Consider the following 15,121-nt stretch of genomic DNA (forward strand, 5'->3'; position numbering starts at 1 on the left):
CAATGCTGGATACCATTCTGTCTTGCAGAAATTTACCCTTACTACTCAACCTCTCCAAAAACTATGAATGCTAGGATCAAAATGCTATGTATGCTTTTGTTTTGTGTGTTTTAAAACGAGCATTTTGTTGACTTTATTGTTTATAGATAACAAGAATAGCAATGGATGAAAGAAGAAAACAAATTATATATGGCTGCTTTGACTGTATTCTTGCAGATGTATACTACCGTTAGTACTTTTTTACTTTTGATGGAATCAACGACATCCCAACCAAGAATTAGTAGGCATTATTCTCTTGAGTTTTATGGCAAACGAGATTATGTGAGACAAATTGTATATGACAATGATGAGGCATGCATTTCACTACTTAGGATGAATAGAGAAGTCTTTTTCAAACTATGTGGAATGCTAGAAAGTATTGGAGGACTTAATTAAACCAACAAAAAACATGCTTGTTGATGAACAAGTAGCAATATTTTTGCATATTCTTGCTCACCATGTTAAAAACCGAGTCATTAGACAAAATTTTAGAAGATCGGGTGAGAGCATTAGCCGAAGTTTTCATAAAGTTTTAAATGCACTTATGCATTTACAAGGTCACTTGTTTGCAAAACCCGAGCCTATCCCAAGTAACTCATCGGACAATCGGTGGAAGTGGTTTAAGGTATTTTAAAGCATTTTACAACTTTATGTAACTAAATTTTGTATATATTAGGTGTATTTTTTTAATTAAGTATTTTGTGTTTGGATTATAGAATTGTTTGGGTGCACTAGATGGAACATTTATCAAGGTTTATGTACAAAATGTTGATAAGCCTAGATATCAAACTCGTAAAGGAGATATTGCAACAAATGTCTTAGGTGTGTGCACTCCTGACATGCAATTTGTGTATGTTCTTTCTGGTTGGGAATGATCTGTATCCGATAGTCGAGTTCTTCGTGATGCAATTACTAAGGCACATCCATTGAAAGTACCTCATTGTTTGTCCTGTCTAGAATTAGGATATGAATGAGTTATTATCTAATGATTAAGTCACTTATTAGTCTTTTTTAAATATATGTTGTTATTATCTAGTTGATGCGGGTTATGTAAATTCTGAATGCTTTCTAGCACCTTTTAGGGGTCAACGGTATCACTTGATGAATGACGTCAAGATTATCAACCAACAAGTCCCGAAGAATATTTTAATATGAAACATGCTGATGCCCGTAATGTGATTGAGAGGTGTTTTGGGTTATTAAAAATGAGATGGGCTATTCTTAGGAGTCCATCGTATTATCCTATAAGGACACATAACCGCATTATTATAGTATGTTGTTTACTTCATAACTTTATTAGACAATTTATGACTGTTGATCCATTAGAGAATGATGAATATGTTGGAGTAAATGATGAACATGGTGAAGATGACGACAATATAATACATACAATTGAGCCCTCAGATGCTTGGATGAATTGGTGAATGGAATTAGCAACAGAAATGTTCAATGAATGGCAAGCATCTAGGCAACATTAAGGTTCAAGTTTCTCCATTGTTTTATTATGACTTCTAATATTTGTAGTAAAACATTGTTTGATTTGGTATTGTGAACTCTTTGCTATGATGTAATTCATGATATTATTTGTTACTGTGAACTCATTGTTATGATGTGATGAATGAATTTATTAACTTTCATGTTTGTTATAGATAAACTCTCCTGCTATTTTAATGTCTTTATTAACTTTTTGTTACTGTAAAGAATTATGGCAACTAGTGACACATGCAGTTCAAAAAACAAGTCAAGGAGGTGGACCCATGAAGAAGATGTTGCCTTAGGGGGGTGTATTCAATCATGACTTTCATAGAGTTTTAAATACTTTTATGAATTTTAAAAGTTTAGAGGTATTCAATTCAAACTTTTGAGTCTTTAAAAGTCAGGTGGTATTCAATCAAGATTTTTAAAGAATCTTTAAAAGTCGTGTGGTATTCGATTAAGACTTTTAAAGAGTCTTTTACTTTTTCTTCTCAAATATAAATAGTTGAAATCCAACCATCAACCCCAAAATTTCAAATCCTCTTTCTAACAACTTTGAATGTTTTATCTCTCTATTTAAACTCTATTTTTTCTCCCTATTTAAACTCTATAAACCTATCTAAATTCAATAAATAAAAAAAAAAAAATTCTTCATTATCCTATATTTTCCTCATACCTAAACTCTACCAATTTTTCTCTCACTCCTAAACTTTAGAATCTTCATCTAAAAATTTGAAATAATATTATTTTTACTTCATTATTGCTTGTTTATATTGATTTTTATTTTTTCTATGAATTTTGTATCCCTAACTTTCTCTAATTCTTCCTAAATACATTAACAAAGCAAAATTTTCATCGCCAAATTTTAATATATGTTTCATAATATTCATATAAATACTTATATATTTTGATTTTTATTCTTTTTATGTTTATATTCGTAATATATATTTTTCCTTTTCTTTTAACAACAGTGAATTACTGTTCGCAACAACAATTTGGGGTTGCAAACAGTAGCACCTTGTTGTTGTTTGCAGTCTCAAATTGCTATTGCAAATAATAGTTCTTTGTGTGATGTCTAGCAATATATCAAGTATAATTATATATATATTATTAATATTAGATTTTTATTTTTTTATTTTATGAAACTTGTAATTATATTTTTAAATATATTATTTGATCAAAGTCTTTTATTATAAATTTCATTGTTCAATATTGTTATGAATTTCTAATGACATAGTTTTTTTTTTTTTGTTGATGTTTATTAATAATAATGTTGAGAATGTTGATGTGGGTAAAAAATTATATAATAAGAAGAATTTTATGATATATTATAAATGGAGTTAATTCCAGCAATGGTCCTCCGACTATTGCGATTTTGCAAAATTAGTCATCGACTTTTAATTTGGATGAAAAAGACACTTGAATTTCTAAACCGTTCCACCAAAGGTCAATTTAAGGGGCAAATTTATCTATTCAGTATTTTGGCCGACCACCTTACACAACTTTGTCGTCCTCTTCCACCGTTGTTGCCACCTCCTGCCGCTACACCCGCTGTTGGGCCGGAGATTGAGTAGATCTCAACAACCTGCAGTACGCAGTTTTGCAACACCCCCCCCCCCCCCCCCTGCCTAGCTACATTCTCTGCCATATCCAACGTCTCTCTTCTTTCTCATTAGTTTCTCTATATATAACAAACACTAAAAAGTTGCTTTCAGTTCAGAATTATGATTTATGTTAAAGCCAAATCCCAGAATTCACGTACCCTGCACCAGAAAATGAATGCATAGTATACAGTAACACAGTTTTGCAGTAATTTATAGGAGAAAAGGAGAAAATATAGAATCTTGGAGAGGTTTTGAGAAATGGGTATTTTGGTTTGTGTGGAATCTTGATATTTGGGGTTTTGGTTGGTGGGAAAGGGTACCCAGAGGAGGATCTGGTGAAGGGCTTGCCTGGGCAGCCAAAGGTTGGGTTCAAGCAGTATGCTGGGTATGTTGATGCGGATTTGAAAGCTGGGAGGAGCTTGTTTTACTACTTTGTTGAAGCTGAAGTGAACCCTGGGCTTAAGCCCCTCACTCTTTGGTTAAATGGAGGTTTTGGTTTCTTTTCTTTGAATTTTGTTGTTAATTTATATGCAATGTGAACTGTGGTTTTTTTTCAAGAACTATGGGATCTGAATTTTGTTCTGAATTGTAATTGGTGTACTTTTAGGGTACTTGTTGCTTGGTGTTGGAATTGAAGGAAGGTGGTGAGGGTGGTGACTGGGTTGTGCGGGTGTAGCGGCAGGAGGTGGCAACAACGGTGGTGATAAGCTTGGCAGTGGAAGAGGACGGCAAAGTTGTGTAAGGTGGTCGGCCAACATACTGAATAGACAAATTTGCCCCTTAAATTGACGGCTAACAAACTGATATTGGACGGAATGACCTTTGGTTGAACGGTTTAGAAAGTCAAGTGTCTTTTCCGTCCAAATTAAAAGTCGAGGACCACTTTTGGAAAATCGCAATAGTTAGAGGACCATTGCTCGAATTACTCATTATAAATGTTTTGTAAGAAAATTGTAAATGATAAGAATCAAAATCATTGAAAGTTGGTAAGGATGTATTCAATTTAAATTTTCAATGACTTTTGTAAACTTTTTAAAATAAAAAGTTGATAAAAGTTTATGAATGTTTTTTATATAGACTTAGAGTCTTGTAAAGTTTTAAAAAGTTTTGAACGACTCTATGAAAGTCAATCAAAGTTTATTAAAATCTATCATTTTAAAAGTCTTTAAAACTCTACAAAATTCATGATTGAATACACCCCCCTTAGTATGTTGTATGGTTGACCTCCATAATTTAGGAACAAAGAATGCTGATACTAGATTCAAAGGTGGGTATTTGCATGAGCTGGAGAGGATGCTAAAAGCTAAAATACCGACTTCGGATATAAAAGCTAAACCTCATATTGAGTCAAGGATAAGTACATTGAAAAAAGACTGGAGGGTAGTACATGATCTTTTCACTAGTAATAACAATGGCTTTGGATGGGATGAAGAAAGAAAGATGGTCACAGCTGAAGACTATGTGTGAGATTCTTATATAACTGTAAGTATTTATATTCCATTCTAATTATGTGAACACTTTAATTTACTTTATACTTATATGAAAAATTCATTTATTTAGACTCACAGAGAAGCTGCTCAGTTCAAAAGGAAAAGTTTTTCTTTCTATCATGAATTCAGTTCTATCTATGCAAAAGATCGTGCAACAGGGAGGGATGTACAAACTGGAAAGATATTATTGAAGAAATGACTAATGAGGAAGGCATTGGTGGGATCAATCTAGCTAGTGAAGATGAAGATGTTGGTGATGAAGATATGTCAAATAGTAATATCAGATTTACACAAGCTCACTCTTCATCGGGTAATATCATTATACTTATATGAAAATTTTATTCTAATTGTGTGAAAACTTTAATTTACTCTATAACCAAACTCAATCTTCATCAGGTAATAGGGCACGAAGTGAAGCAAATTCAGAATCATTGTCTAGTGGTGCAAGAAGAAAGAGGAAGAATAGTGATAGAGATAAACCAATTACTTCACAATCCTTTCACAGTGCTGCAATAATGTTGAGTGAAACATTGATGATGGTTGGTGATAAACTAACTAAGAGCATTGGAACTCAATTAATTCTTCAACAAAAAGTTCAACAGTTAGATGAAGAGTTAATTCAGCTTGATGAATTATCAAATGAAGAATATTTGATGGCGTTTGATCAAACTTCCTGACCATCCAAATCAGATGCTTGTGCTTTTTAGCCTTCCACCATATCGAAGATTGGGATGGGTGAGGGCTTTTCTTGCTGCACATTGACTTTGTTGGTTGATGTGGATGTTGTACTATTAATTAGTATCTTATGATGGTTTTTGTATGTAAGCTTTTGATAAGCTTAACATTTTATTATGCGTGTGGTGTAGTAATATTTGTAATATTCTGTAATGTTTTTTGAATGTAAGATTTTAATAAACTTAACATTTTATTAAGTGTATGTTATTGTAATAATATTTTGGATGTAAGCTTTTAATAAGCTTAACATTTTATTAAACTTGTTATATTGTAAAATTAGTATTTGAAGATATTTTGAATTTCACTTTTGAGAAGCTTAACATTGTGTTACGTTTGGTGTTGAATTTGTTTAAGTAGGTTGTGTATTTTATGAAGTACTCCTATGGCAAACTACTACTACTACTACTATTATTATTATTATTATTATTATTATTATTATTATTATTATTATTATTATTATCATTTTTATCATTATTATTATTATTATTATTATTATTATTATTATTATTATTATTATTATTATTATTATTATTATTACATAATGGCATTTTAGTCATTGTATCACTTATTCCCTTTCAATTCCATGTCTTATTCTTGCATACCAAACACTGTAATTTGAATTCTTACTTTATTCTTACCTGCATACCAAACACTGTAATTTGAATTCCTACTTTATTCTCACCTTATTCTTTTCTCACCGAATTACAATTCATTTCCCCCCTAATTCCTTCATTCCAACTAAACACTCTGTAAAAGTCTTATTGCTCCAAAGTATTGTTGATATCATTCATCTATTGCTTAAAACTCCTACTGTTTGATTGAGAGTCTTGTTGTTACAAGTCGTGATACACTAATGTAAGTATTTATGTGATTATGTCATTATGTACCCTTGTCTCCCCTTAAAAGGCATCACTTGGTTTAATAAATTCTCTTGGTCCAGTGACTTGTGTTCCTAATCTTCAAGCAGTTGGGTCGCCATTTCGGCCTTTCAGACCAATATTTATTTCTAATCTATTATTTTGCAGCAATTATACTGTGGATCATGGTTCAAAATGACAGACACTATAATGTATCTAAATTGACATTGTTTCACGTATTATTTTTATTATATTATCAAATGAAACTGTAATTGAATTAAAATGAAACTGTAGTTGTGTTGAAATGAAACTACACTGTATACAAAATGAAACTGAATAACAATTTCACATATTTGAGTGTATATTGTCTAGCAAAACTGTAGTTATATCAAAATAGTACTGTAGTTGTGTTGAAATGAAATTCAGTGTATATTTGATGCCTGGACCACAATGCATTGTGGATCGTAGTCCATAGTATAATTTGCCATTATTTTGTGTTGTAGCTTGTAGTGTTTATTTTTTTTTATTTGGGCCATCGTTTTGGGCCAGTATTTCGGGCTCTACAAAACCATTTTAGGCCTAGCGCATCGAGTAATAATACTATTACTTTCCTACCCCAGTTATGTACTCTTATACGGCTATACCCGATTTATGGTGGACCCGGTCCTGATAAAACCATAAAAAACAATTCAACCAAAAGCCATATCTACTACCTACTCAATATCTCATCTCCCCGGCTTATGATATAGAGCTGATTTTACAATCTTATTTTCTTCTTATTGTTTTAAAACATTTATAAATAATAATTTGATAGATATTCTTTATGATTTTTTCTATGTTATATTGTTTATTATGTCATTTATGATCATTCAAAACATGAATAGAATATTAAAATTGTGAAATTACTTTTTTGAATGCTACTGGCTCTATTACAATATAGTATCTGCTCATATACTTTCTCAACCTACTGAAACACAAAGAACCAATAACGCCTCCACTGAGGCTCAAACTTATACAACCTTCCAAATGGAAGTCCAACCCGGGTACCATTAGACCACATGCATAGTCTTGGTACTAAAAAATTATTTAATTATCTAAAAAATTAAAGCCAATTACTGAAATTACATTAGGGTACCAAATTTTGACAATAATAACAAAATTGTAGATCTAAATATGATTAAATTGAAAGTTAAAGATGGAGGGGTCGTTTACTTCGAATCTATGTTTTTCATTTTTTAGTTTTCCAAATTTCATTCTCCATTTCTCTAATTTTCTGATTTCATTTTTTAAATATAATTTTTAAATAAAAAAATCAATTCACCGGTAAAAACCTTATACTAAATAAATTACAACCGATTAAAAAGCAAAATACATAATAATAACATGTATAAAAATAGAAAAGTGAAGAAATCATGTTTTAAGCAATAAACGTAGATTGTTTAAAATAAATATCATACTTTGAAGAGGCATAAGAAATTCACATTCAAATTTTGTAATTGCATATAAAAATATAAAAGTGAAGAAATCATTTGCACTTCACAATAAAAACTGTAGTAGTAGAAAAAAAGGAAGAAGAAGGGAAAGAAAATAAAAGAAAGGAATTGAAGTAGGAAATAGAAGGAAAAAATAATAATAATAAGAAGGGAAAAAAATGGAAAAAAAAAAAAAAAAAAAAAAAAAAAAAAAGACGGGAAAAGAATAAAGAAAGAAAGGAGGGAAAAGAAGAAAGGTATTGAAGAAGGAAATAGAAGAAGCACCCAACTTGTTAGGATTTCAGCCTAGGAACTCTGGTACTATTCATCCGAAATACTGTTTATTGTGTATTTCTTCCATTTGGAAAAATGGAGAAATTGATTTTGAGTTCTCCTATTTTTCATAAAAATAAAAGAATAGAGATAAAGTTAAGATTGAAAAATTAAATTTAGTAAACAAGTTTTTTATTTTCTAGTTTTTTTCACTTTTTAAAAACATTTTTTCCAATTTTCGACTTTGGTAAACGACCCAGAATGTTTAGGTAACAATGGTCTAAATTCTAAAAATGGAATTTGACCATAAGTTAAAATAAGCCATAAACGTACTAAATGAATTACATGAGATACTAGAAAAACTAAGCGCCTGTAGCTCAGTGGATAGAGCGTCTGTTTCCTAAGCAGAAAGTCATAGGTTCGACCCCTATCTGGCGCGGTCCTAATTTTTCACCTAAAATATTATATTTCTTTTAATTAACCTAATTGTATTTTCCCATAAGGCGCCTGTAGCTCAGTGGATAGAGCGTCTGTTTCCTAAGCAGAAAGTCATAGGTTCGACCCCTATCTGGCGCGATTCTTTCCTTGCGTTTATGAAACAATTAATATTTTTCAGTTTTCGTAACTAAAAAAAATAAAAATGCCTGTAAGTGTATTAATTATATACAACAAAGAACTTTATTACTCCGTATAAGGATTTGGTAAAGATATTGCAAATATTTAGCTAAAAAGTTTTAAAGTAATGGAGTATTTTTAATTAGAGTCTTCAATGTTGAAAAAATATGATATTTTGACTATTTTAATAATTATCTAAAAAAGTGATTGGAAAAGTAGAGTTTTTGCGATTGTTTCAACCTTTGATTAAAGTGCTAGGAAAGTAATTTAAATTCTCAACAACCTGCGAAAAGTGGTATGAAAATTTGACCATTATAGGAAGGTGGTCGAAATTTTTCAAAACCAACATAGAACTATGTTTTGATTACCAAAGTGGTTAAAATTTCTGATCACAATTTTTTTGTGGTCTAAATGTTTTGACGGTAAATTGTAATTTCAATTTGGAATAAGGTTCAAATTGGCCACTTAACGTAAACTGAAAATGCAATTAGGCCACTAAACGAAAAAAAAGTGCAATTAGGTCACTGAACACTCAAAAAATGTGCAATTTCACCTGATAGCAGGTTACCCTCAATTTTAGCAGGTTATCTGCTTACGTGGCAGCTGGGTTGGCATTTTTAATAAATTTTAATTAATTTTTAATAAATTTTAATAATAACTTTTTATTAAAAAAAATTTTTAAAAATAAAAACGACTTTATTTTATTTTTTATTTAATTTTTTCCAATTTTTTATAAAATTTATTATTAAAATTAATTATTAATAATTATTTAAAAATTATTCAAAATGCCAACTAAGCTGCCACGTAAGCAGGTAACCTGCTAAAATTGATGGTAACCTGCTATCCGGTAAAATTGCATACGTTTGGAGAGTTCAGTGGCCTAATTGCACATTTTTTGAGTGTTCAATGGCCTAATTGCACTTTTTTTTCGTTCAGTGGCCTAATTGCATTTTCAGGTTACGTTCAGTGGCCAATTTGAACCTTATTCCTTTCAATTTTTTATTTTGAAAATTTAAACTAATATTAATAAAGTTACCGAAATATACTTATAGAAATGAGTAAACAAGTAGATAGAAACAAGTAGTATTGTTAATAGTTTGAGTGCAAGATTTGAGCGTATCCCGTGGCTTGTCACATAGGCTCAATATTTATACTAGCCAATGACTAATTAATCTAGTCTAATAAGTGCAATTGCTCCATATAAGTACAATGTCTCCCATCAATAAGTGCACTGACTTTGCATTAAGTGCAACTATTCCACCTTCTCTCTACTCAACTCTTGACTATTACTATTTAACTGTTTTAATTACTTTGACTATTTCGAGTTAAACCAAGAGTGTTTCGAATTGTAATCAAGGACTGTATGTTGAACAGCTTTTTGAATTTTAGTATTTTGAAACAATAATTTGTTACAAAAAACTAATTAATCAAACACTTATATTGATTGTTTAACTAAATCAAACAGCTAATAGTGATCAAACAAGCTAAAATTGACTGATAGACTAACTATTTTACAAGACAGGGTCATTGGCTTCTTGAATTCATGATTCACCTTTAAGGACCACACAACAAATATAAAGATTATTAAAGGAAATGAAGAGTTCATAGCTAGCTGCTATCCTTGATTACATACAGTTCCTGGGAACACCATAAATTCAAATTCTGCGAAACGGAAAGGAATTAAAGCTCTCTGGGTCTAATAAGAAATTTACAAAGTTAAAACCACGAAATCTGTCACTGAAAATATTTAGTGCGTAAATATAGCAGTTTCAATCATACAGCCCTTCCTGTTCCCACACATCAACGAGAAAATCTACCATTTCCTGTCCATTTGAAGCATCAGACAGGCCGATCAGTGTCAATCAAAGAGGTGATAAAAATAGTAAACCGTTGGAATGCAGATATGACTCACCGATAGAGGTATTGGCCTAGGGAATCGCTTGTTTGTCGCGAGCAAGTTCTCATAGGTTGCCTCGAAACTGCAATGCACAATGGTTGGGGAGCTATTAAAATGATTGGGCAGGTGCGCTTGAGTAAGAATTATTCTTTAAAAGTTAATACCATTTGAGGTCCTCCGAGTATAGTGGTTTTGCAATGTTTAGTCCTAAACTTTCAAATTGACCATTTGTGGTCCTTCGACTTTCAAATTTAACCATTCGTGGTCCAAATTAACCACCCATGGTCCTTCAAGTTTCGAAAATTTAACCAGTCGTGGTCCTCTTAAAAGGACCATGGTTGGTTAAAATTTAATAGTTGAAGGACCATGGGTGGTTAACTTGGACCACGGATGGTTAAATTTGAAAGTCGAATGACCACGGATGGTCAATTTGAAAGTTTAAGACTAAACGTGGCAAAACCACTATACTCGGAGGACCTCAGATGGTATTAACTCTATTGTTTAAATAAGCAAAATGTATTGTACAATCCACATTCGATAATGCAAACAAATGGCTAAAGTCGATGAGCAGATATCATATGAACATAGTCTGCATAATAGTAGTCAACTCCAAGCTGTTTATAGATTATTAGCTGAAATAAACTAATAAGTACGGTGCATAATCCATGATCTTTGTCAAACATGTAAAAAGTTATATTATTTGATGAAACTGCAAGATCCACTGCCCAACCATTATATTCCTTTGAGAAAGGAAAGAAATTATATATGTGTTCAATGAAGAAAAAAACAAACAAAAAACTACTAACCTTAATTTGGGCCTTTCAACAGGTACACGATTCTGAGATTCCCTACTCCCAATCCACTGCTGCCTTATTTGATTCCAAACAATAAAACCTGATCCAACACAATTATTAGTTCAATCATTAACTTCAAAACCCATCAGAGCAAGAACCAATAGTTATGCTGTGGAACTGTGTTCACCATGCGCATGGTGAACACGAGATAGATCCATAATTTCTAAGTTGTAGATTCATAATTTCTATACTGTAGATTCATAATATCTATACTATAAATTCATAATTTCTGTACTGTAGATTCATAATATCTGTACTGCGAAGACGAAATAATGCGATTGCGAAGAGAGAAACGTCGTTAACAACAAATGAAAATCAAAATTATGAATCTACAACATAGAAATTACGGATCTACCCCTGTGTTCACCATGCGCATAGTGAACACGTTTCCACAGCATAATTTGCGAGCAAGAACCTCTATTACTTGTACTTGGAAAATGGATACTAGTTTAAACAGAATGCTTTTGTGATTGAGCCAAAAAATCACCGCTTCACATTAACTTGCTAAAAAATGTTTTAAAAGAGTTATTCAGCCAATAAGTACTTCCCAATATTTTATATCAAAAGGAAATTGAAGTAAAATTGCACTTGCCATTATTTACAAATTCTGAATGGTTGTTTGTGGTGCCAGCGTTGCAGATAGGATCAAAGGCATGGTTTGAGGTGCTAATTGATGAGGCACTTCTATGGGATGGAAACGCACTATTATCCATCTCACAGGCACTACTGCTCCAAAAGTCTTCTCTCAAACTCTTTTTCCTCACTTGCTGACCTTGAATTTTCAGGCCTTTGGATCGATCTTCCACTGATATTACAGTTGGTGGTTTCGTACAACATCCAAAACAGCCTCTGCTTGGTTGCATATCAAGTTTATAGCCATAGAAATGATTAGTAGAGACAAAAGTTCTCATCATAGCATACAATCATACATAATATATTAAATAAATAAAACACCTTCGTAGATTCCTAGGTTTTCACTCTCCTCACAATCTAGGGGACTTGCACTCCAATTAGATTATTATTCTTGACTTATTATAAAAATAAGTTAGCATACAAATGAAAGATGATCAATTAAAAAAAATCATATTAAACCAAGAAAAATTGCAAAGGCATAATGATAGTACTATAGTAGGATTGGGGTATCCCCGCCCTCTGAACTAGACATGAAGGTCTCCCCTCATCTAGCTCTCTGTGGTAGAATCTCCACTCATTGCTTCTCCTAACATCCAACATTCACCAATCACGGGGGTTTAGAAGAAGGCTCATTCAGAAAGGTTGCTATACCAATATACCATACCTTTTGACATTACTCTAGTAGTCACTATAGTAGACCCTCTGCCTACTTTTGCTTAAATCATTACTCTTGCTATGCAGCTCTAGCAATTAAACTCTGTAAACCACTACCATGTATCAGAGGTTTGCTACACATTTCTGAGGTTTGCTACATCTTTCTAGACTTCTCTAGCACTTGTACATAGCATCCCATAGTTGGTAGAATATTCTAGAAGCATATACATAACACTAGTAGTTGTAGAGATCCATAGAATATTCTAGAACCCTATAGAATACTCTTAGTTGTGTAGAGATTTAGGGAATGTTCTAGAACTAGATTATTAGCCATTAGATCAAGTAAATCTCCACCATCCATTGAGGAGGTGGAATGACTATAAATACTCCTCATGGGCTCATTTGTAAGCAATCCAAGCAAATCCATAAGTTCAAGTAATCCAAGTTCCTTACAAAGCTTTTGAGTTCTTTCTTAAGCTTCTTTGTGGGATTCTTGACTTACTCACTTTCTTAGCCATCCATCATTAAATTAGCATCATCATCCCATCGTTAAATTAGCATCATCTTTGAGGGTCAAGCGAGGCTGACTTAACTATTGAGAGGGAAAGAATAGCTAAGGCCCAGTGACACTGCAACAACCAAAAGCAATCAACCAAAAGCAATGGCTCATTTGAAGCACTTCTCCATAAGAACCTTTATGGCATACAGCCAAAATCACTCCTAGGTGCCCAATAAAAGTATTTATGGAGAATCTGATTTGTCAATGATGAGAACATGTTTAAAGATCAGTTCATTTCATTCTCAGTCAAACAAACAAGAATAATGGTTCCATGTTTTTTTATTAAAAAAAAATGATGCTAAATGTTTACAAATTACAGAGTTATCTTTCAAGTTCTAATCCTCAAATGAAAAATAAAATGAAGGGATAATTTTCACCTAGATCCCTCCCCTGTCCACCACATTTACAATAAAAATTTAAAAAATAAAATAAAATAATGTGAACTTTTGTTTCCATATGGTTTGCTTAAAAGCTTCTTTTTTGACCACTATTCCATCATTTAGATAGTATCCTGTACTTTCTTCTTAATAGATGTAGTGCAATACTCTGGTCTGTCGTCAGTAGTTTTAATTGCTTGAGGCTTCACAACAAAGGTTAGTTAAACGAAAACCCTTGTTAGCTCTTTTGAGCCTAGTAAAAGCACTTATCAAAAAGTTCATAGTTTAAATTATTTTTCTAAACTGGACCTAATTGAGATTGTCAGCCATCTTTATAACCTTGAATGCTCGTTCCTCTCAAAACATACCTCCATCAGAATCATTAAGTAAAACAACTATTGTACATTGCTAGAAGTGAATCTCTGCTAAACCTAAAAGGATCAATTCTTTTAGAATATGGCACTCAGGCAACAAAATCCTCTACATAGCAAAGAAATCATGAAAGAGAAAGCCTAATATAGAAAATGCCATTAGTGTTTCCATTATATGTGACATTATTTCTTGCTTAGCCTAGAAGTAAACTCCAAGATTCCAAGATAGCAGACAAAAAAGCAATAATCCTCATTCCTCAATGAAATTACAGAAAAAAAGAAACCTAAGAAAATGATTCCAAAAATATATTAATTTATTCATTAACACATTGATGTTGCAATCTCTTTTAAAGATTTCATTTTTCATTGCGGGTCAAATATGAATTAGATGGCGATTGAAGAAAAATGTAATCTTTCTTACTCAAAAGAAGCTCAAATGTGTACAAAACAGAGATAGCATCGAAATACTGACCCCATACAAGTAAGTTAAGAAGCAGGAAAACCAAGAGGCCACAGATCTACACCGTTGCATTTATCAACAACGAAAATTGGCATTCATCAAGGCATTGATTTCAATCTCTGCATCTCTACAGCCTGCAAATTGGAATAAAAAGTAAAAAAATTTACAAAATTAAGGAATTTTTTTTTAATTTTGAACTGTTATGAGATCAATGCGATTATAGAATATACACAACGGAAATTTCCTCACTTTTTGACTGAGTTTCTTTTCTTGGCTGGATGAGACTGAGCTTTCGGTTAGCGAAAGAGAGAAAGGTAATTCCTTAGCTTTGGGATTTGCAGAAAGAAAGGCGAAAATGGAGTCGGAGGAGAATCAGTGAAGAAAGAGAAGGGTACTGCTGATGGTGGGGGATTGTCTGCGGCCGTATTGGCCACTGTGCCAGTGCAACTTGTTGACTCAAAGTACTCAGTAACCCTTGGAGGCTCCTTGGGAATTTAGATGAGGGGTCAATTTCTAGGGCTAATTTTGTCCTTTGATGTCTTGTTTTCTTGTTGCCTCTTACATGTCCTTTGTTTTTAGGAAAACTATAATTATCTCGTGCAATGTACGAAGCATTATTAATTTAACAAATTTATCAATTTAGTTCTTCTATCTTAATTTTGTTTAATTTAGTTTCGTATATTTTAAAAAATTAAACAATTAGGACAATAACTAATGTGGCATTGACATCTTATTTGTCACGTCATCATACTTAC

The 15,121-nt window shown here is 32.2% G+C and overlaps 1 protein-coding gene, 2 long non-coding RNA genes and 2 other non-coding genes across 5 annotated transcripts; 4 read left to right on the plus strand and 1 right to left on the minus strand.

The window, feature by feature from the left end:
• Positions 1-437: 437 nt before the first annotated feature.
• Positions 438-4,883, plus strand: LOC109150367. The gene is made up of 3 exons (XR_002049136.1): positions 438-557; positions 4,327-4,601; positions 4,680-4,883. It is a non-coding gene; the product is annotated as an uncharacterized LOC109150367 (long non-coding RNA).
• Positions 565-1,811, plus strand: LOC109150368. The gene is made up of 3 exons (XR_002049137.1): positions 565-664; positions 756-981; positions 1,741-1,811. It is a non-coding gene; the product is annotated as an uncharacterized LOC109150368 (long non-coding RNA).
• A 3,429-nt stretch (positions 4,884-8,312) lies between the features above and the next one.
• On the plus strand, positions 8,313-8,385 carry TRNAR-CCU. Its single transcript has one exon. It is a non-coding gene; the product is annotated as a tRNA-Arg (tRNA).
• Positions 8,386-8,449: 64 nt separating this feature from the next.
• Positions 8,450-8,522, plus strand: TRNAR-CCU. The gene has a single exon. It is a non-coding gene; the product is annotated as a tRNA-Arg (tRNA).
• A 1,586-nt stretch (positions 8,523-10,108) lies between these two features.
• LOC109150330 lies at positions 10,109-14,828 on the minus strand. Its single transcript, XM_019298224.1, has 6 exons — positions 14,616-14,828; positions 14,379-14,500; positions 11,905-12,161; positions 11,265-11,352; positions 10,474-10,540; positions 10,109-10,384 (listed from the first exon to the last, which is right to left on the minus strand). The coding sequence occupies exons 2-6, from the start codon at positions 14,381-14,383 to the stop codon at positions 10,331-10,333; spliced, it is 471 nt and encodes a 156-aa protein (XP_019153769.1). The 5' UTR covers positions 14,384-14,500; positions 14,616-14,828; the 3' UTR covers positions 10,109-10,330.
• Between the last annotated feature and the right edge of the window lie 293 nt (positions 14,829-15,121).

Source organism: Ipomoea nil, unplaced genomic scaffold, assembly GCF_001879475.1.
Source record: "Ipomoea nil cultivar Tokyo-kokei standard unplaced genomic scaffold, Asagao_1.1 scaffold2279, whole genome shotgun sequence".
NCBI lineage: Eukaryota > Viridiplantae > Streptophyta > Magnoliopsida > Solanales > Convolvulaceae > Ipomoea > Ipomoea nil.